The 20,996-nt window shown below is 37.7% G+C and overlaps 1 protein-coding gene across 3 annotated transcripts; it reads left to right on the top strand.

Moving 5' to 3' along the window:
• The first annotated feature begins 851 nt into the window (after positions 1-851).
• LOC124162460 lies at positions 852-14,069 on the top strand. 3 transcript variants are annotated; one of them, XM_046539011.1, is made up of 6 exons: positions 852-1,057; positions 3,216-3,360; positions 4,042-5,212; positions 7,614-7,735; positions 9,258-9,401; positions 13,455-14,069. In XM_046539011.1, exons 3-6 carry the CDS (start codon positions 4,070-4,072, stop codon positions 13,555-13,557), a joined length of 1,512 nt encoding a protein of 503 aa, XP_046394967.1. In that variant the 5' UTR covers positions 852-1,057; positions 3,216-3,360; positions 4,042-4,069; the 3' UTR covers positions 13,558-14,069. The 3 variants fall into 3 exon arrangements, with proteins under 3 accessions (XP_046394967.1, XP_046394975.1, XP_046394959.1); XM_046539019.1 differs by lacking the exon at positions 3,216-3,360 and having other exon boundaries at positions 852-1,111; XM_046539003.1 differs by lacking the exon at positions 3,216-3,360.
• The last annotated feature ends 6,927 nt before the right edge of the window (positions 14,070-20,996 follow it).

Genomic DNA, 20,996 nt, shown 5'->3' on the forward strand with positions numbered 1-20,996 from the left:
GTCATGACTAGGTTTTAAAGCTTGTTCCTAGCATAGGATCACTGATGCCAACCCCTCATTAATTTGCGCACAATGGAAAACAACTGATTTAAAGTGCCCTCAATCTAACTCCTTACCTTGATGTTTGTTTCAGGGAAGGTGCTTGCTTTCCATTATAGCTCCACTATTCTCTCAATTTATCCTGCTGCTGCAATGATTAAGCAATATTCGATTTTGGCACCCCAGTTATCTCAAGCATAAGGCAATGAATGAAAAGTGAGTAGATAATTTTATATAATGTCCAGCATGGCAATTTTTTCAGCCAGAAAAAGGTCCGTATGCAGCATTATCATAAAAAAGGGGCGTTATTGCACTCTCGGTACTGAAGCAATATCTATTATTCAAGGTTTTTTTAGATCGTAGAACATGAGATAAATCCCACCAAACATGTGCACCACTCACATTGGTTTTAGCCAAAAAAAGTATAGTTGTGAGTGTAGAGAAAAATGACTTCAGTGCATGCGTCAACAAATGAGATGGCATAAAAAAATAGAAAGGTACGAAAAAATATTGTAATGTGCTAATGGAGATAGCTCAGTTGTACAATGGAAAGGGGAGAAGAGATATACCACATGGGTTAGTTGAATTTTGCGCAAAATGTCGCAAAAAAAAAGTTCTTGGTGAGCAAAACTATTCATCTCGACTAGTCTCCTCCACTCGATATTAGTAAGTAATCCCTAAAAATTGGCAAAACCTATTATCCATGAAAATATCCCGTTTACCGTGAAACAAATAATTCAAAATTCATGGCGGGAAAAAGCAAGCCTTTCATTGGTTAATTTATTAGCTTCGTATCTTGACGTTCTCCTGTTTGAAATTGATTTCTTCGTGTAAATTTGATTTTGTGTTGTTGTTTTGACTAGTGTGATCTTTCTTCGTACAGGGAAGCGGCGTTGATGACAAATTGCATTAGTTAGCGAAATTTACGTACTTATTCATGAGCAACTGTCGTTGAATCCATTATTTGTGCGAACAAATGCTGTCATGCTGAAATAAGCTGCAGAGCCTGTGTTCATGGGTAAGGATAGCCTGCATCTCATCTGTGACTGAATGTTTGGAGAACATTTTCAGGGTCGGTAATTATTTGATGTATTGCGAAATGCCTTTAACGGGCCTACCGAAACTGTATTACTGTAGTATGTATTTGTGTTGTTGAAGTCGTGTTTGAATTAAACTTAAAATGTTTTTCTGGGTAGTCTTCAGCTGCCGATATCGTTGTACGGAAGACGTTTAGGTCACTCTTGTGCTTTAGCATCCGTTGACAAATTATTCGAATAATGCTGCAACTATAAATTCATACGAGCAGTAATCATTGTATATACTATATATATGCAGATTACGCCTTAGGTTTAATGATTGATTTGACGTCCGTATTCAGCAAAATAGTTGTTCCCATAGTTGCCGCTCCTACGTTATTTATATGACAAGGTATGGCAATTTTCATTCTACTAGCAATCTGGCAATAACTTTTCTCAGTGGTGGAGGACAGTGGTAATTTTTAAGCGTAGTGGTAGTAGTATTCTGTTTCACACTTCAGGTTACCTAGAAGCCAGAGCGACTATGTGATGAAAGGGCCCCGATAGGCCCAAACCCCCTGTTGGGGCAAACCTCCTATTAGTGGCCTCAGTGGGGAATCCACCCAGGCTAGGCCACCCTTGGTGACAGTGGTAGGGCTCATGTCGTGAATAATAATGGTATTACATATTTCTAAAACCCATCAAATCTGTTACTGACATCAGTGCAGTAGAGTTTCCTTAGACCTCTAGCTGTGACTGCCTCCAAATTCAAATCTCTGTACTCAAGAGGAAAGTTATGGTAATTTATCTTTCCTTTGGCTAGACTTCATGCAGACTTGCCATAGGTAATACCAGGGGCGCAGCTGGGGGGGGGGGGGGGGGGGGGGAGAGGTTTAGGTGGAAATAATACAGGTGTGTGTGGAGGTATGGAATACCCTCCAGGATAAACGGTAGGTGCGAGATTATTAAATTGCGGAATTTTAAGATAAACGGTTCAAAATGGTTTACGGCTTTCTGAGGGATTTTTATTAATCCTTACACTATTCTATTAGTAATATCAATCCAATTAATTCAAATGGATTAAACTTAAAAATTTCTCTGAGCTCAGGGGGGGGGGGGGGGTTGAACCCCCAAAACCCCCCTCGCTGCGCCACTGGGTAGTACCACAAAAGAGCACAATCAAGGATGCATACAAACTTCTTATGGGAACATTACCTCAAGGGGGACTAGGGGAAATTCTGCAGATGAGCTTCATGGCCCAGAAGTTGGTTGCATTGTTATGTGTATTTCATTTTCCCTTAAAATAGTTTTTGAGTTTTCTATGCATAACTGGTAGGGACTGGTAGTCTATCATAGGTGGGGACTGCTTGCTTCTATTCCTGATGTATTTTCGAAATTTCCTTTTCAAACGAAGATGTGCTACTTGGCAATCGCCTTACCTAGTAGTGACAAAGCGTAGCAGTACTTTGCCGAGGGACTCTTAAGATTACCTAAGCGATCTTAGTAAAACATTAATTATGCAGAAGAGCTAAACCATCTGTTTTATGTATCCAAGAAAGATGGAGTAAATGGCTTTTAATAAAAATTTATGTGCAATAGGTTGTACGGAAGATTTCAGAGAGTTGGAAGCCTATAGTTTTGGGTAGACTTCCAAGTGACTGGATGGGATATGGGGCAATAAAATTAAAAGATGTTGATTCAAGAAGGGAAAGTGTTCCTTAAATTAAGTAAGAGTATTTTGCAGGTCATTGTAATCATTCATTCATTTTATATTAATTGTCTAGTAGGCATGTGTATTGATTTTAAGAGGCCAATTGGATAGAGTATCCACTCAGATTATTTTGATTTATCTACTGTCACCAAGGGAACAGGGGGAGTGGAAAACAACAATTGTTGATGCATTTAATTTTGACTCTGCTGCACAGGGACAGGCACCAGGTAGTGGTGTAGTGAGAGGAGATTCGAGGAGTCCAGAACCACCCCCGAAATATAAACACATTTTACATAGTTTGCTTCATCATAAAAGAAAACAAAATATTGAAAATTCATGAATTTGTGAAAGATTTCTTCAAAAAATGAAGTTTTATTGATTATGTAAAGTGTTAAAATTAGTTCAAACCTTCTACTTAGTACCCTGTTTTTTCAAAACTTTTCCCCCAGGCCTCACTGGTTTTGGACCCTTCCCAAACAAAATTCCTGGCTACGCCACTGACGCAAGGTGTTGTGGTGGAGGGGTGCCCATCCTCCCTGATGGTGATGGCATATTCCTCCCCGGATCCATAACTCTGCCTTCACCCCCTTGACAGTACTTTCTATTTATTTTAATAATCCCCACAAAATTTTTTATTTCACGTATATTTTTTCTATGGCTCAACTTGTGTCAAGGCTGTCTGAGGACTTCGTGCTCTGGGAAAAACACAGTAGGAATATGGAATTCTGCATGCGATTGATCTAAACTTAAAATTTATTCTACACCCTCTCAAATAATTTAAATAATTTTTTTAAAGGGAACAAAGGGACTTATGGGTTGCTTGATAATATTTATTAGACTCAAGGTATTAGTTATGTCTATTGTTTACTGCTTCATATTCTCAATGAACTATGTAGATGTGGTACCCAGAAGCCCTTGGCCATCAGTCATGTCGGTGGTTAATTTTGCACAGGACTGAAGCCAGTTGGTAATGGTCAAAAGGGTTGGGGAGATCAAAGGTCTTCCCCCAATTTTTTGTGGAAAACCCCTCCTAAATGATCCCCTTTCAAATAAGATTCTAATTACAACTTTGCTTGGAAAATTACACTGAATGCAAGGAAAAATGTTAAATTCATTCATGTATATAGGTAGTACATACCCGCTTTAGCTGGATGTGTGTTATATTTTTCTATGGTTATGTGGCCATTTTTAGTTAAGGGTTACCACTGAACCCTTGTATCTGAAAATCAAAGAATCGATTGCTTAGTTAAATATGTAACTTCTTTCTCATTATAGACACAATTTTGTGTGGTTCGGTCTACAAATGGATTCTCTTTGTGGAAAGGAAGAGGAAGCAATGGACTGTGTTTTAGAGAGTGCAGAGGCACTGGCAACTAGTCATTGTGCTTGTGCAGAAGATTTTGATCGTAAGCTCAATGTAATTGCTGGTGATGAATCTTTAACAGAGATAAAAAGCGATGCCTCTTTACCAAAAAGTACAGATGCCACCACTCACTATACTGAGTTAACCTCAGAAACAATTTCTGAAACCATTCACCAGAATGTAGTTGCAGTTGTTGGTGCAAATATCAATGCTGCAAATGAAGAAAGTGCATATGATTCACCTGGTAGTAGCACCCTCAGTGCTCTTGATGAATGCAATGAAACTACCGGTGGAAAAAGTGTTGGAAATACCTCTTATGTTCACACTGAAACTACAATGACTACTATACTATCTGGTACTGCTAACAACACTAAGTTTGTTATAGTTGATAATAATAGTACAGGTATGAAGGTGAAGTCTACTGTTGATGAGAGCAGCAATGATGCTTCATGTGGTGGAAGTGCTGAAACAGCAACAAATATCAATGTTGCAATTAAAAAAAGCTGTACAAGCAGTAATGATGCTGTGATTGGAAGAATCACTGTATTAACAATTAATGAAGAGAAAACAGCAGGTGGAAAGCTTATTGATGGTACAGAAAGGAATGAAGATGCTTTGATGGCCTGCTCTGATCCTGCCCCTAAGAAAGAAACTAATGATACATTCAGTGAGGGTATTAATAAATATGTACAAGGAGTAGATCTGCGTGACATGAAAGATACAATTCCTCCTAATTGTGAAATGGACTTATATTCTGATAAATCGGTGCAGCCTTCCAAGAAAAGGGATTCTGATAGTCATTATGACTCAGAAATAGAAATCATAGACTGTACATCAGAAAGCCTTGATGGCCAACCTGCTGGAAGTGATATTCCTGGCAATCCTAGCTCAGTTGTTGAAGAGTCTCCTTTGAATAATACTTCTGGTTTTGTTAAAATGAGTGGGAGTGGAATTGCAAAGGCACTGAGCAAAATTCCAAGGAATAAAAAGCGAGAGAGATATCTACTGAGGTGTGAAAATTTGCGACGTTTTCGAATGAAGAGGCAGTTAGGTGAAATTATTCAACCTTCCCAATCTAAAAGTGTGAGTATAATCCTTACATTGAATATTTTTTTGTAATTGGTAGATAAGCAGTTTTCTTTGGTTTTTACCCTATCCAGTGAGCTGCTTTTAGGTGCAGCAAAATACATGGCTACGTGCGAGACTTTTTTGTATTTACTTTTGATAGTGAAAATAATAAATAAAATTGTGTTAGTAGTGTTACATATTTTGAAATATGTAAATAGAAAGAAAGTTGCTGTTTTTCTAAAATCTTATGCACATGGCCTCATTATCCCTATTGGCATCTCTGCAATTACTGTACGTTGTGTTAGTTTTGATGGCTTTGTGCTTGAATGGAGAAGCATTATTTGGACTTCTCTAAAATATTTTCATCATCATTAATCCCAGTCAACAATTCTAAGGCTTGTTTAACATTGCTCTCAGTTTGATTCACCTATGAGTTGAGACATTTAAAATTCGATAATGTGAATTCTGGGGTTTTCCTGCAAATAATCAAATTTTGTTTTTATGCTTATATGTACCCTTGTCAATGGCATGTGAAATTTAGAGCTAATTGGTGGCCTGTTACAAGGATGACACTAAATTTAGGGGGTGAGAAGCGAAGGGGTACAAGTGATTGTTTTTCTAAACAGAGTTCGGAACATAAATTTGATTAAGAAAAAAAAACGAGATCAACTGGGTATTAAGTTGTGCATTTGAATTTCCACTTGATGTCAGCACAGAACAGTGACTCACGCATATCTCTTGGCATCCAAGTTTTTGTATATTTCATCAATAAATTTCTCTACCCTACTCTGTTTAGAAAGAAAATCAAATCATGTGTACCCCTTGGCTTCTTACCCCTCAGTTAAAATCCATTATGTTATCATTGTATCAATACTGATTTTAGGATAAAATCTTACTTATGGAATAAACAACAGCACTTTTGGCCATTTACTCTACTTTTGGCATACCTCTATGTGTGAGCTAATTTTTTCCTGGTTGCATGTATCCTCTTTGATATCCTTCTTCGCCCATTCCATGTTCTACATCCATGGCCTTCTTTTGTCATTTTTTGCTGTACACTTGTCCTTTTATGATTGTCTGATTTCATTTATAATATTTTAGTTTTATCCACATTGATTTTCTGATACTATTTACCTGTTATCATTTTTATGCTGGTAGAATTTTCTTAAAATCCATTTACCTATGTCTGTGCTTTGTCATTGTTAAATTGTGGCTTGCTAACTTTATTCCTCTGGGATTCCTGAAGCATTTTATTTGATTTTATTGGTGCCTGTGTTGATTTGAACATTGAAAATTGTGGGATAAGGTGCACATATTTGTTGTCCTGGCTTCTTCATTCCTGGGTCCAGATTTTGTTGCTACTACTTATTTAATTTATGTGTAATATTTGGGTTTTCTCTCTTCATTGTAAACTTTCCTATATTATTATGAGATTTGAAAAATAAAGAGACCCATATTTTTCTGTTTTTTATCCATCTTCTACTTTTCGGGGGTTTTTGTGTGGAAAAATCTACTGCCTGAACCCTTTTGCAGATAAGTTGATGATGTCATGAACTCGTGGTGAGCAGACCACCAATTCATAGCTATGCCTTGGTTTGCATGAGCCATGCTCGTTCATTGTTGTTTACACTCTTGAAAGCTGATCATTCCAACTATGATAGCTTCTTCCTAAACCAGTAAATGAAGGAAAACTCAAATGATGTTAATTATTTGTGGAGAGTTGGCGACAGCTTTTTTGCTGTTTTACTATAAAGGCCGTTTTACACGGTACACGGAATTGCGCAGGTTAGAGCTGCATTAATTTCTAAAATGGCGTGGAATTGCGCAAATGTATGAACGAAATTAGAACTGGGGCTATTTTGCTGTCTCGCATCCACGCATTCTCGCATGTGTTCTAGCAATTCGCCGCTTTACACGACGCAATTTTGATTGCGCCTTCACTCGTACGTCAGACTGCGCAATTCCGTGTACCGTGTAAAACGGCCTTAAAATCATGGGAAAATTGATGAATGCGGGAGAGGTTTTTTTTTCATTGTAACCCATCTCTCCCTTCAATCGACCAAATTTTTTTAATGAGTTGCAATTTCATGCCTTGATGAATAACCCCACTGAATTGCTTTGTCTCTCAGTGTATTTTAGTGCTAAATTATGTTCTGTCTTTTCTGGTTGTTTCAACTATAAATGACTCTTCTGTTGGTATTAGTTTGATGTAACTTTATATGCGTACTAATGCGGGCATGAATCAAGCGATTTTTTTAGGTTCATGTGATTATTGTCTAGTGTTTGTTTGTCATCACATCTTATGAAATTCCTAGATAGTAGAGCTTAATGTCAGTTGGTAGTTTTGTTTGAAACAATCAGCATTATTTTCATGACTGAGTGAAGTGTGTCAGTAACTGATCACTTTATTCAACAGAGAGTTTCGTCTCACTCCTTGGAAAAACTGACTAAAACTAACTTGAAATTCATGGAAAACTTTGATCCTAAGATGAGTAATCGAGAGAGGCGGAAAATGATGAGAAAGAAAAATATCAGAAGGTAATGGTTAACATTTTTATCTCTTGATCTCTCTATAACATTTTTATCTCATTATTCAAGAACATAAATTTAATGTTTTGATGTTCTAATCATTACTACTTTATGGTAGTTATATTATTTGGTAACTACTTCCATTCTTCGGAACTGTAATTGTGTTTGTAATTGCTTCCAATGGTGTTACCCTCTTTAGAATATTGTCAATGCCATTAATGTAGTATCTAGATCCTTCAATGGCGAGCGTTTTTAAATCTTTATGTTTTGAATTCCACTCTCTCCAATAGACTTTATCTATGATTAATATTGAAATCATTTTTAAAGTTCAGCCATTTTTTATGAAAATAAATTGTGGTGGAATCAATAAATTACCTCAAAAATGTCTGTATTAAATTGATATCAAAAGAAATCTGTTTGGGAAACCTTACCACACCTTCCGTGGAATAATCTTTTACAGAAATGGTTGACGTGCCTGACAATTAGATGGTTATTTATTAATAGCTGATGGAGACATACAGCTTTTAAATTAGATATTTGCACCTGCAATAAAGCTGTATAAAACTATAATAAGAAAAATTCAATAGGTATTGATTTTTCAAGAGAGTAATTGGAGTATGTTTGTGGGATGTTATTTATACAGTGTTATTATTAATATAATTATCAACAGCTTACAGGGTGTCCCCCCAAACTTATGAAGTAAAGAAAATGTTTTTTATTGAATATATCAGTTTCGCAACACTTATCTATGAAGGTATATGTATATTTTTTCCTTGATTAGCGTGGCCACTCCACTTGAAAATCTGGGAAGTCCAGAAATTTCATCGTGTGTACGTTGTGCAGGTTCACGTTTTATCCAGAGAATGTTAAGGTTAATTCATTAGGCAAAGCAGCGTTGGGAAGTTAAGCGAGGAATTAATTTGCGCTATATTGAAATTGCGCTAAGCGAGGCATGGGTGTATATAGAATGGAGGGGAAAATGAAAACAAATGGAACAATGTGCAGTAGGTCAAATATGACTCGTGGATTATGACTCATTCAATCAAATTTTGGATTTTGGTTGTCCTGGACTCTCAGATGTTCCTGACAAAAATAATACACATACGGTCTTATTTTTATGTAATCATTGTTGTCTTCTTTTGGTTCAGCACTTTAGTAACTTAATGGGCTCCAACTTGGTGCTTGAAGCAACTGTTACGTTACCTCTGCTTCATTTGAAATTTTCTTTGATAGTGAAAACAAGTATTGTGGAAAGTAAATAATATTTGCAAATGAATTACAGTTTTGAAACATGAAAAATAAGTAGAGTTAATGGAAATTAAAAAAAATATATACATATATGTACTTGGATCTAATTTAACTCTGTGCTTAGTCAAAGTTACTCCTGTATCCTAAGGATTCAAGATGTTATTGGTTGTTTCTTGGGTACAAATGACCTGAAAAAGTTATGGAGCTGTTTGATTTTGCAATTGGGATTAATTAATCAGGTATTACATATCAGATTTATCAAGCGTGGTGATATTTATTGCAGGCACTTGAGAGGAGAAGTTTATGGAGAAAATGGGGAACTTTTGTCTTGTGGTAAAAATTTATGTGACTGCATGAACATTGATTGCCCTGGCTGCCACTTCCCATGCCCCAGATGCCGATCACCCAAGTGTGGGCACGAATGCAGGTGTGTGTCTTCTTGTAGCTTTTTGAGCGTGATACAAATTTACAATTTTATGCTTTAAATATGGAAATGTCACCATGAATTGCGGATTGCATTTGATGGATATTTTGATTGAAATACTTAATTGTATGTCATGGTCAGTGGTGCAGCAAGGGAGGTTTGGTGTATAAACTAGGGATGGTCGGATTGGATACCTACCCATAAGGGTGGAAAGAGTTCCGATTCTCTCTTCAAATGTACCATCGCATGCGATTCTTGTCCTACACCACTGGTAAGTGGTTTATCCGAAGATTTTTCCTATTTTCATTTCCAAACCCAAACGTAGCAGTTTAGGTCCTGAGCATGTAAAGATGTTAAAAAAAAACAACTTGAAAGCCTATAAAAATGATTTTTTATTTATAAAAACAATGTGTATGAAAATCTAAAAAACATTCCTTCAATTGTACGTACCCAGAATAAACTTGAATAATTACTTTGTTTAACAGCAGAAATTTTAAAATACATTTGGATCCGAAAATATCCGATCCGAAGGGTCCGGCTCTGAAACTCAAGGATCCGGTCGGAATCCGGATCCAAAAAAAATCCTGGATCCGTCCATCCTTAACACTAGGAGGACGGTAGTTTCGCGCTACCTAGAAGGACGGCTGGGGGTCATTTGACCCCTAAAATGTATTTTGGAATAAAACGCCTGATTTTCAACCAATATTCAGTTTCATCGTATTAATTGTTGAATCAGTTCATTAAAAACGCTATTTAACATTATTAAATATTATTTCCATCGTCAAAAGTTAATAACAATTATTTTAAATAATCATGACTAAAACTGTACGTAGTAGTTGATTGCAAATCAAATAATGAAAATATATACACTCAATACAAAAGTTGTGTTACATGTTTAAACAATAGGGGTACTGGGTTTACAAAATTTGCATTAAAATTTTTAAAACTTATTACTTTGTTGTAAATCTCAGACAGACAGTATTTTTTCAGCGCTGTTTCCACAAAATATTTTTTTGCGCTGAATGCGTTCATTGGACGATTTATTCATCTACATCTAAATTTACACACTAACTCGCAAGCCGCTTAAAAGGGTGTGGCAGGGGGTGTTAGGACACCAGCCATTTGCACATGAAAAGGAATTTGGAAAATGGAAAGGAAATTGGTGCAATGATTCAATTTGATGGTATTTGGCACCTTTTTCTTTTTTGTGCCCGTGGAGATATGGCTGTTGGATTTGGAGACGTGTAAATAAATTGATATATGCTATCCATCATATCTACTCCCGCTTTGTTTTTATTATGAAATAGGATGGTCTCTGGTATTCTTTTATTCGTTTCGCAAATAGAGTCGTCTGAGATCATGCTGCTGAGTGAAAGTAGGTACATTATTGTTCTAGTTTGCCTGATTCTACGTAAGAGTATTGCCTAAGGTATTTTTGAACACTCGCGTTGAATGGTTTACATGGCTATTTTAGGGGTCATGGATATTTGTGCGTCACGCCTGTTTTTTTTCAGATCGTCCATGCAAGAAAAGTTTTCCATTTTTTATGACTTCCTGCCAGCTGGATGGATGGAAAATAATTGTTACAAGTTACATTTATTCCTGAATTCTGGTACGTTACGGTCACTTTAGTGACTATTTATTTCCCCAACACTTGATTTGATGACCAATCATCATCTTTGCCACAATATGGAAATTCATTTAGGCTGTATTTTCATTTCACATCTGTCAAAACCCAGTACTCGATTCCAAATTTGTCTGGTTTATTTGGAATTTACCTCATAAAAGGACAGCTGCATTTTGTTGGATAGAGCTGTGCATTTGCTATCACGCCAAAGTCTCCATCGGATTCACCATCTTGGACTTCGTCGCTTCCATCACACGCAGATGTTGATGGATTGGTCAGAATTTCCTTGAAATGATGTTTACGATTCACTTCCAGACTGATCTTCAATATTCCCCACAACTACTTGAATCGCGCCGATTCTCTTCTCTTGATATATTTCTCGACTTCTTACTTTCTTCCTCAACTCGCTACTGATATGCGTGCAAAAAAATCTACAAACGAAAGCGCATTGTGGTAGAATCTTCTCTAGTTGCATTGGAGGTATAGAGAGCTGGAGAGCATTAGAAATTCTTACAAAAGGACAAAATTTTCAGAAGTAACGCTAATTGCAGTTCGAAAGGCAGGGACTCAACTGCCAACCGTATCCTGATTCGTATCTTCCAGGTACTTGCAGTAATGCTTCTTCTACGACCTACGTGCGGATTCCAAGTGTAGGATTTACAGTAGAATTTTACAGTCCACCCAATTCCTCCGTTCTCTCAAAAAGATACAGGATTTTCCCCAGGACGTAGCGTGCAGTCAACCCGCCCCAAACCCCGACGGGGTCAGGCGGCACTAATGCTGGACACACGGCAAAGGGGCTAGGTCAAGTGACAGTGCCGTCAGGCCAGAAAAATGAAAGTTATTCGTAAACCCGATGAGTTGATATTGAAAATAATGTCTCTAAGAGCTCTGAATCTTGGACGACGGAAAACAATTCTTGGGATACGTGACGATTTTCCGGTGTGGGTAATACAATAATCATTGAACAATAAATAAAACAAAATTAAAATATCATAATTATGTACATGAATTTACGCAAATCAAGGATTGAAAAGGTTTTATTTCCCTTTGCTGCCCAAAAAATATCGAAAGATTGTGCACAACAAGTCGCTATGCCTAGGTTTTCGTATACAGATAGGAGCCCTCGGGACGAAACTGTCATTGAACTGGGTACTTCCATATTCAAAATGAAGCAAATTATCTACCACACTAGCCTCTTGCTGATTATATGATATACATGGCACTAAAGTGCCCACGGGCAAGAAAATAGCGCGAAAACCAGTTGTGGGTCAAATGACCCCTAGCCGTCCTTCTAGGTATAACACGTCATAAAAATTTGAAACAAAACATTATTGTCAAATTTTCACTAATTTATCAAAATATAGACCAAAATGAACAAAGTCAAAAAGTTTCAAAATTAAAAAAAATATTTTAATAAGAGAAAAATAAATTTGAATTCTGAAAATGGGTCAAATGACCCCTGCCGTCCTTCTAGTGTTAATATAAATCCCCCCCGAACTCAGAGAAATTTAAAATTTAATCCATTTTACTTGATTGGATAAATATTTCTCATAGAATAGGTAAGGTTTAATAAAATATCTCTCAGGAAGACGTAAGACTCACCATTTTGAACCATTTATCTTAAAAATTTTCTGGGGGTGGGCACCCGCAGCTCACGTATTCCATGCCCAGAAGTAGTAGGTGCTCCTAAAACCCCCCCAGCCTCAATTCTTAACTGCGCACCTGGTCATAGTATTGGGTGTGTGTGCTTAGTATATATACAGTTAGAACAGGGTATGGACTCCTCATTTGATCTTTGCCATATTTGCAGTGAACAATTTCATGCTCATTTCTGAATCCAGCTTAAATCTTGTTGATCAATCTTGAAATTACATAATTGATAACTGTTTTTGGGTCAATACCCCATTGACACATTTTGGTGAATGACAGTTGGGAGTGCATTCCAGCTCCTGCATTCGGGTCGTACAACTGGAACCCCATCCCGAAGATGGGAGCTGGAATGCACCCAAAACCGTTGTCCACCAAAATATGTCATCACGGCATTAACCCAAAAAACAATTGTCATGTTAATCTCTGCGCAATGCCTCCATACCAAGTACATAATTTAGTTTTAAAAATTTTTATTGACTGGTTGACTCACATTTCATGCTTCTAGTCCAGTTTTCTTGTACCTGCTTTACCGATACCTATTTACGAAGGTTGATCCCATCTGTACTTGACCTATCTAACTTCCTTGGAACATAATTCGAGAGAAGGCGACCTCACATTTTTCTTGTATTTATACTGTGGTAGAAAGGGATGAAGGATAATGGTTAACAAAGGAACTTCTTGAGTTGTGACATGATCATTTCCGTACAATTATTATTTGGACTCTACACGGATGGATATCTGTTCATTCATGTGTTATTTTTGCATTATTCTTTCAGGGTCAATAGGAAATGGACCTATGAAGAAATTGAAATTGATGGCACAGATATTGTCATCAGGCCACATGAGATAATTGAAGGCTTCTTGCATGATAATCAGTGAATCCAAGAAACAGGAAATAACTATTGCAGTTTATGAATGTTATTGTTGTCAGCCATATTTATTTCTTAAATATTTCTAAAGGTAAAAGCTGATATTATCCAAGAGGAATAGATTTTGAATGTTTGATTTGCCCTTTGTTGCAAAAAGATGTTGGAGCATTTATGGGATGAAAGTTTTGCAAATATGGCAGCTGTAATTACTGATGTGAATGTGTGAATGTGCGTGGTCATTTTTTTGTATATATTCCTGGAAAAGTGACTAATATCCTTTTCATAGCAGTGATTCTTAGTTTTCTTCAAGACTTAATGTAAAAACTTTTCATTGCTGTCATGAGGTAATTTTTGAGTTTGGAAAAAAAATCCTAGAACCTTTCACTTTGCTTTAAATATGCTGTTGATGCTATTTCAAGGAAATCATTCATTTTAGAAAAATTCATAATTGGAGGAAGGATGAGCTGCTGGAACTCTGTTATAGCTAATAGACCCAATTAAATGCTTCTTTTGTTATTCAAATATTGCATTCAAGTGTTTCTTTTCATGGAGTTGTGAATAATATAATCACAAGTGTTCTTCGATAATTGTTGAGCTGAAGTATGATGAAATGACGATCCATCCCCAGTAATTCTCAAAAAGTTGGACATTAGGTCATTCCATAAGGGGCATTAGGGTATAGAGATCACATATTCGGAGGGGGGTCATAACATTAGATTCATTGATTTAAAGTAAGGACATTGAATGATCTTTTACATTTGAAATAGGCATAAAATTAAAAGGAATTAATGGTGAATAATAGTCTAAGTGACCAGTGTAGACAACCTGAACCTGTGGGACTACATCGAGAAGTCCCCATTCCATCCCTTAGAATATTGACTTTTGTTTCCAGTTGGGTCGATCATTAATCAGTTTTCAAAAATATTTGAGTAACGGAGACGATTGCAGAGCGATCCACATTTTCCAGTAGTTTGCAGTATTGTATTTGCAATTGCAAGTAATAGCAATGAAAAGTTGTGACTTTGATAGATCACATTATCAGGATATAATTTTTGGTTAACAGTCTTGATTATAGCTTATTTCTACGAGAAATTGGATCGCTTAGTCCATCAGAAACGCTAGTAGAGATGTACTGTTTCTCATGGCTGGGGAAGGAGGAGGGTAGGGAGAGTCTCTGGCTCTCATCCATGTAATACCTCTGTGAAATATACTGAATCATTATGCATTGGAAAATCATGCAGTTTCTAACATATTTTTATGGCATGGAGTAAGGATAAAATGCGATTTGGGTAGCTGATCAATGGGCGGCTCAGTGGATTATTTTTGTATTCTACCTATAAAGGTAGGTTTATTTGTGAAGTATTCTGGCAGTACCCCTTCTCTTCATGAGCTTTCCTCATCAGTTCACAATGAGCCCTACTCCTTTCTATCTAAAAATTCTCTTCTCTTTCTTCCCCTTCCTCATTTACTCAGCATTCTGCCCTCTAAAACCGTTTTCAGCATCCCCTCCCCAGTCGGCTCTCGCTCCGTCCAAACCCTCTGTCTCCTCCTCATCTGATCCAGAAGTTGCCTCTCCTCACTAAGAACATAGTTGGTCCTGCTGCTCTCCGTCTATTTCACCTTCTCCATTCTTCTGCATACCCACATCTCAAACATAACCAGTCTATTTTTGTCCTTCCTAATTGTCCATTTTCCGCATCATAAAGCACTATGCTCCAGATCAAACTCTTCAACAGTCTTTTGTTTAAACTCTGACATAAGGATCACCTCTTGAGCTCCTTCCTATTCATGAACGCCTCCTTTGCAAATGTAATTATCTTCCCTAAATAGGTTTCCTCTAATGTTCTCCCAAATAGATGAATTGCTCTACCTGCTCAAGCGTTTGCCACCTACTTTTATCCTGAGTCTCTCATTATATAACTTTGATCCTCTTGTGATTAATCCTCATCCCATTTATTTACATTAATCCTTACAACACCTGTCTAATTCATCGATTAGAGCCTGCAACCCTCTCACTGACTGGCTAATCAATGCCTGATCATCGGCCTGCCTCACTGATTTAAGCATCATTCCCCTCACTTTTACTCCAGCTTCTAACTCAACCTACTCCTTTCTTACCATCTCCTCAGCGTACAGTTTAAAAAGCAATAGCGATAGTGGACACTCATGCCTCACTTCTGCTAATGTCTGCCCACCCATATTCTGTATCTGCCACCCTCACTTGCACAGTCTGGGCCGTATACAGTTTACGTATGAGTCGCCTTTTCCTCCTATCTACGCCTATTTTGTCGAGAACGACCATCAAATTTATCCAATCCACTATGTGTAATGCTTTTTCAAAATCCACGAAGGAGGCATATAATTACTTGTTATAATCTAGATTCCTCTCCACTACGGATCCCATTATCGCTATTGCATCACACGTTGACTTCCTTTTTCTAAAACCAAACTGATCTTCACCCAAATACTCGTTTGGTCTCGTCTTTATGTGTCTGTTTAAAATCCTCTCTCCCACTTTCTCTACATGCAGTATTATGCTAAATGCCCTATGTCTTCGCATTCAACGGCTCTCTCCTTTTTCGGTAGCGAAATTAAAACCGTCTTCACGAAATCCTCCGGCCAACATCCCTGCTCATATATCCTGCGTACTAGATGGAAAAACCTTTCTTTACTATCCTTCCCTAGATTCTTTAGGAGCTCACACAGGATATTTTCGACCCCTACCGCTTTCCTAGCCTTCATAGCACTGAAGGCTCTCTCGATTTCCGCGTCTGAGGTCCCCGGCCCAAGATTATCGTCCTCTTCTTTGTTCAATCTTTCCGGCTCGTTCCTGCTGCCGCACAGATACGCAACATACTCCTTCCGTCTACTCTGAACATCGTGGTTGCTCAGTTAGCATCCTTCCATTATTTTCCTTAATTCTTGGCATCGCTTGCCCTCTTTTTCCGCCAGATATTGACTTAACACTTTCAATGCTGACCATGTAAAACTCAAAATCGACCCCCGGTGCGGCTGTCGTTTTTTAATGCAAAACGCATGCATGGGTGCCAAAAGAGCTGGGAAAAATAATGAAAAAATTTTCTTAGCCCTAATTTGTTAGCTATGAATTTTTTTATTTATGACGTGATATCACGTCACCCGCACAGCGGGATATTAACGCAATGCGGGTTGCATACTGTCGGATTTTTCCCCGCACCACCGTTTTCTTTCAATTTTTTTTCTGCGCTATGTATCCAAAAAAATACGAGGAAAATGAATTTGTTATGCTCTACTGGTATCGCCATTGGTATTTTGCCACTGCCATAGGGAAATTTTTGGCTTAGACGGATGTAATGCAAGTTATAAGTACAAGGAATCGCCGTGAACAGCTGTTTGATTGTGATGGTAATTCTGCACAAGATATTTCGGCGTATTCCTTGTACTAGTAATCCTAAGTATCGGGGTAGGGTTCGATAATATTGAATAATTTCTACATTTTCTTCTGAAGCCACTATTCTCGTCACAAATTCCTTCACTCGTTTCATGTTTTCAGCTCCAATTCCTTTCTTCCCATACGACCACCCGTAAGCATCAGATATTTAACAAAAATGGTTTTCACATACCATTATGAATTCCCTTCACTGCACGTGCTTGAGATGGGTGGCACTCTGCTTTCGAGATTATTTTCCGACGGTGTATTAGGGTGTTTCTTGACGTGCACCACTCCTGCCGGCTGTTCTAAGGTTGGAGGGGGTACGGAGATGAAGCGAGGGGTGATAGTAAGATTTAGTCGGTCCACTTGTGAGAACTAGGAATAACCTTTTTGGAAGTGCTATCGGCACATCAAAAAGATGGGGAAGGTATGGGGAAATATTTTGCTGATGCGTGTCCTTTTAGGGTTATTGGAGTATAGGCTCCGTTGCCGAAATAAAAATGGATGTGGAAACAGAAATAATCAACCTATAACTTCCTCATTACTATCTTCTGAACTCAAGCCAATAACATATTTTTCAATATGATGTTACCGAGTTAGAAATTAATGCATAAAAACTGGAACTAATAGTATTTGCAAGCAAACATCTTACAAGTAATCTTCATTTAGGCCACGTATCGCGGTTCTTACTACGAATATTCTGCGAAAATCTGAAAATGATGTAAATTTTTACCGCAATAATATTTTTTCATTTGGTGCATAATAATATCAATTCGAGTAAACCATTCAATAATACGTATTGCTAGGAATAGATTTGCAGCATCTATGCCCCTTATTACTTACCCGATTACCGAAAGCAACGATACGTTTTCTTTCTAATTACACGAGGGAAAGAGTAATTCCATCGCGCTAGGAAATCTCTAGTTACTTCTTATTTATGTAAGATCCCTAGACTATTGAAAAAAGGAGCACATAACATGAAAAAAATATATTTTATTTACCCAAAACAAATTCAATACAATCGAAATGATGACCATTTTTAAATTATATATTATATACCACTACGTACAGTCATGTATGTTTTACCTGTGTAGGAAATACCTCTCTCACAAATTTTATAACAATATAACAACCTACAATACTATTGCAATATAACAAAGCAACTAAACAAGGCAACCTATAATACTATTGCAATATATGATACAAAAATATATAATACTATTTATGCCTTCTTATGAAAGAAAGAAAAAAGCTCGGGACAGAGTAGAGGAGACCTAGCAGCCAATGTAGATATCTGCAGTCTCTTTCCTACGCCCAAGAGTGCTTGCACCGCAATAGTGCAATACTTGCACCATCGATTTTTCTTTCTGCCACCTTCCTCTTGGATGAGTTCAGGGAAGTGAGATTGATATATTGATGGTAAAAGTGGCTTGGGATAAGGAATGTGGGATGGAAGAATAAAGGACCTAATGACAGAAAGACGGAATTTATAAGGGAAATCTTTCCGGCGGGTTCACGATAAATGAAAAAGCGTGCATAGCTTTCGGGAAGGAATTATTAGGGAATCAATGGAGGAGTGAAATGAATCTAAAAGGAACGGATTTTTTTAGAGGAAATACTCAGGCTCTGAATCGTTTGGGCCGGTATTCGCTGAAAAATGTAGGGCTTGAAGAATGCTAAAGAATCCATCACGACTCATGTATATCCGAAAGCAAAGCAGGTCAAACAAGATAGCAATGCTCCATAAGTCGGATATATTGGTAATAGGAATACTTACCTTGTGAAATATTAGGCCTATGAAGGTAAAACTCTTCATAGGTCAATTGTTTCCAATTCCTAACCTATTCTTTCGAAGATTATGAGAAAGTATGTCTGTATACGAAAGAGGGTGTCTGGGAAAAGGAGACGCAAAAACACTTGGGTCCTTGGAAGGGGGTGGAATGGTGAGAGCTGGGTTTTCTATGAAAGTGATATTTTGAGGGGTCACTGAACTAAGGGTCCACCGCAAAGGACGGACGGTATTGTTAGAGGGTTCAGGAAAGAATACGACAAAGGGGATGGGCCAGTGATTGACATAAAGGGATTCGGCGTAGAAGGAGGCAACGCAGTACCTGACTGTGAGGGTTCAACCTCCTCCCCACCCTCCTCCTCTCTAATTTCTAGCTCGGAGTCTTCAGAGAATGCCTGATCCCGCTCTCTTCCAGGAGCTCCCCCTTCTTCGTGTACATTCTTCTAGAGAAGGCAGAGAGCTAAGAAGGAAATGTTTGTGCCCTTGCGGAGGTTTCCTCCCTCGACGTCGATGGCTGCAGGTCCTGATGGAAGGTCGAAGACTTCCGATCATCTACAAAAGCTGATGAATAGAGAATTTCACCTCTTTCAGGCGGCATTGACTACCTGCCAACATGAAACATTTTCCGTTTTACTTCTCGCTTCCGTACCATCTGCAATAAATACATTGTATTTTTTTTAAATTCCGATAAATAACAGGATCAAAGTAAACACTCTCGGTGAAATAGGCCAAAGCTGAAATGCTACAAACAGCTTTACTAATGTAAAACTATGTTTAAGAACTAAATATTCACAATGGCGAGACAAAGAATTGAAAGCACCCATAAGCCATTGATTTCACGGTTATCGAGAAAATAAAAGCATTTTTATAAAGTAACTCCTAAGCACTTTTTCGCCAATCCATGAGATAATGTGCAAACAGTTATTTGCAATTATAATAAGAATGTTTATAAGTGCATAATATACATATATCAACAATAAATATTATAAATAACTTACACTTTTTCCGTAAATAACTTCCTTCGCTCTCGTAATATTGCCGCTTGTCGATCCCCTCACTGCTTAGGAGTTGCACTGACAAACAAAGGAAGGGTGCAAAAGTTAGAGATATGTTACGTTGCATAAAAAAATGTAATGGCATTTTCAAATTTAAGTTAAAGTTTAACTAATCACAGTACTGCATGTATTAATTGAATAAAACTTATTAACATCAGACAATAAAGGTTCGAAAAATGAAAGGCTTGCAAGAAGAAAAAGGAAGGATGGAAAAAATCTATATTCTCGCTAAACATTATTAAAACAATAAAAAATTAATAAACACACATAAGTAAGTTCCAGTTAGTAAATACTTTTGATTTGTAAAATAAAACTCAAATAAAATTTGTCAAACTCATGCATTAATAGAAATAAATAAAAATAATAGCATAAAATACAGGGGAGAAAATGAATGAAAATTGGCTTACCTTAAGATAAAAGAAAAAATTTCTCCCGATCCTCCCAGGAAAGGTTGCTTGAAACGGCGTCCACAAATGCGCTCCTAGATCCCTGCTGAGCAACTTAGGGGGGTGAAATGTCATAAAAGAACTGAACCGAGCTCTTACGGAGGGCCGGAACCCTCGGGGTACACATGACGTGATATCACGTCATCAGCACCAGGGGATAGCGCACCATGACGTGATATCACGTCATGCCGCACTCAAGGTGTTAACTTTGGCGAATAGCGCGCCTACCTCTCTCTCCTTCCCTCTGAGAAACTTTTTCGTTTCCTCACACTGTCTTTTCCACCAAGCCTCCCTTGCACTCTTAGTTTCATGCCGTAGTGGATTATTCATTTCCCTATACATCCCTCTGCCCTGCTCTCTATCAAAATTCTTCCACTTACTTCTGTCTTCCATTTCTTATATAATTTCCTCCGTTATCCACGGTTTCCTTATCCTCCAACTGACAACGTAGCCAATTGAGCTCTCGGACGCTTTGACTATTCTTGTTTTAATCTTATCCCACCTTTCCTCTATAGTATACCTATCTCCTTTAATCTCCTGGATTGGTACTTTTCTCCGGTATACTCCCACAAAGTCCCCTTCAGAGCTTATGCGTTCCATGTACTCGCCTTCATGATTTTCTTCAGTCTTTTGAATTCTACGGTGATTTCATAAGAACTGGGTTGTGATCTGAACCCGCTTCCGCCGGAGGGGAGCTGCGCGACTTTTTCACACTCCATCAGTATTCCTAAACCTATGTCTCTCCAT

This window comes from Ischnura elegans, chromosome 1, assembly GCF_921293095.1.
Source record: "Ischnura elegans chromosome 1, ioIscEleg1.1, whole genome shotgun sequence".
Taxonomy (NCBI): domain Eukaryota; kingdom Metazoa; phylum Arthropoda; class Insecta; order Odonata; family Coenagrionidae; genus Ischnura; species Ischnura elegans.

Bases quoted from the DNA above. Each gene is read 5' to 3' on its own strand.
- LOC124162460 (XM_046539019.1), top strand. From the start codon at position 4,070: ATGGATTCTCTTTGTGGAAAGGAAGAGGAAGCAATGGACTGTGTTTTA. The intron at 7,736-9,257 runs GTAATGGTTAAC...TATTTATTGCAG, and splicing joins AGAAAGAAAAATATCAGAAG to GCACTTGAGAGGAGAAGTTT. The intron at 9,402-13,454 runs GTGTGTGTCTTC...TTATTCTTTCAG, and splicing joins AAGTGTGGGCACGAATGCAG to GGTCAATAGGAAATGGACCT.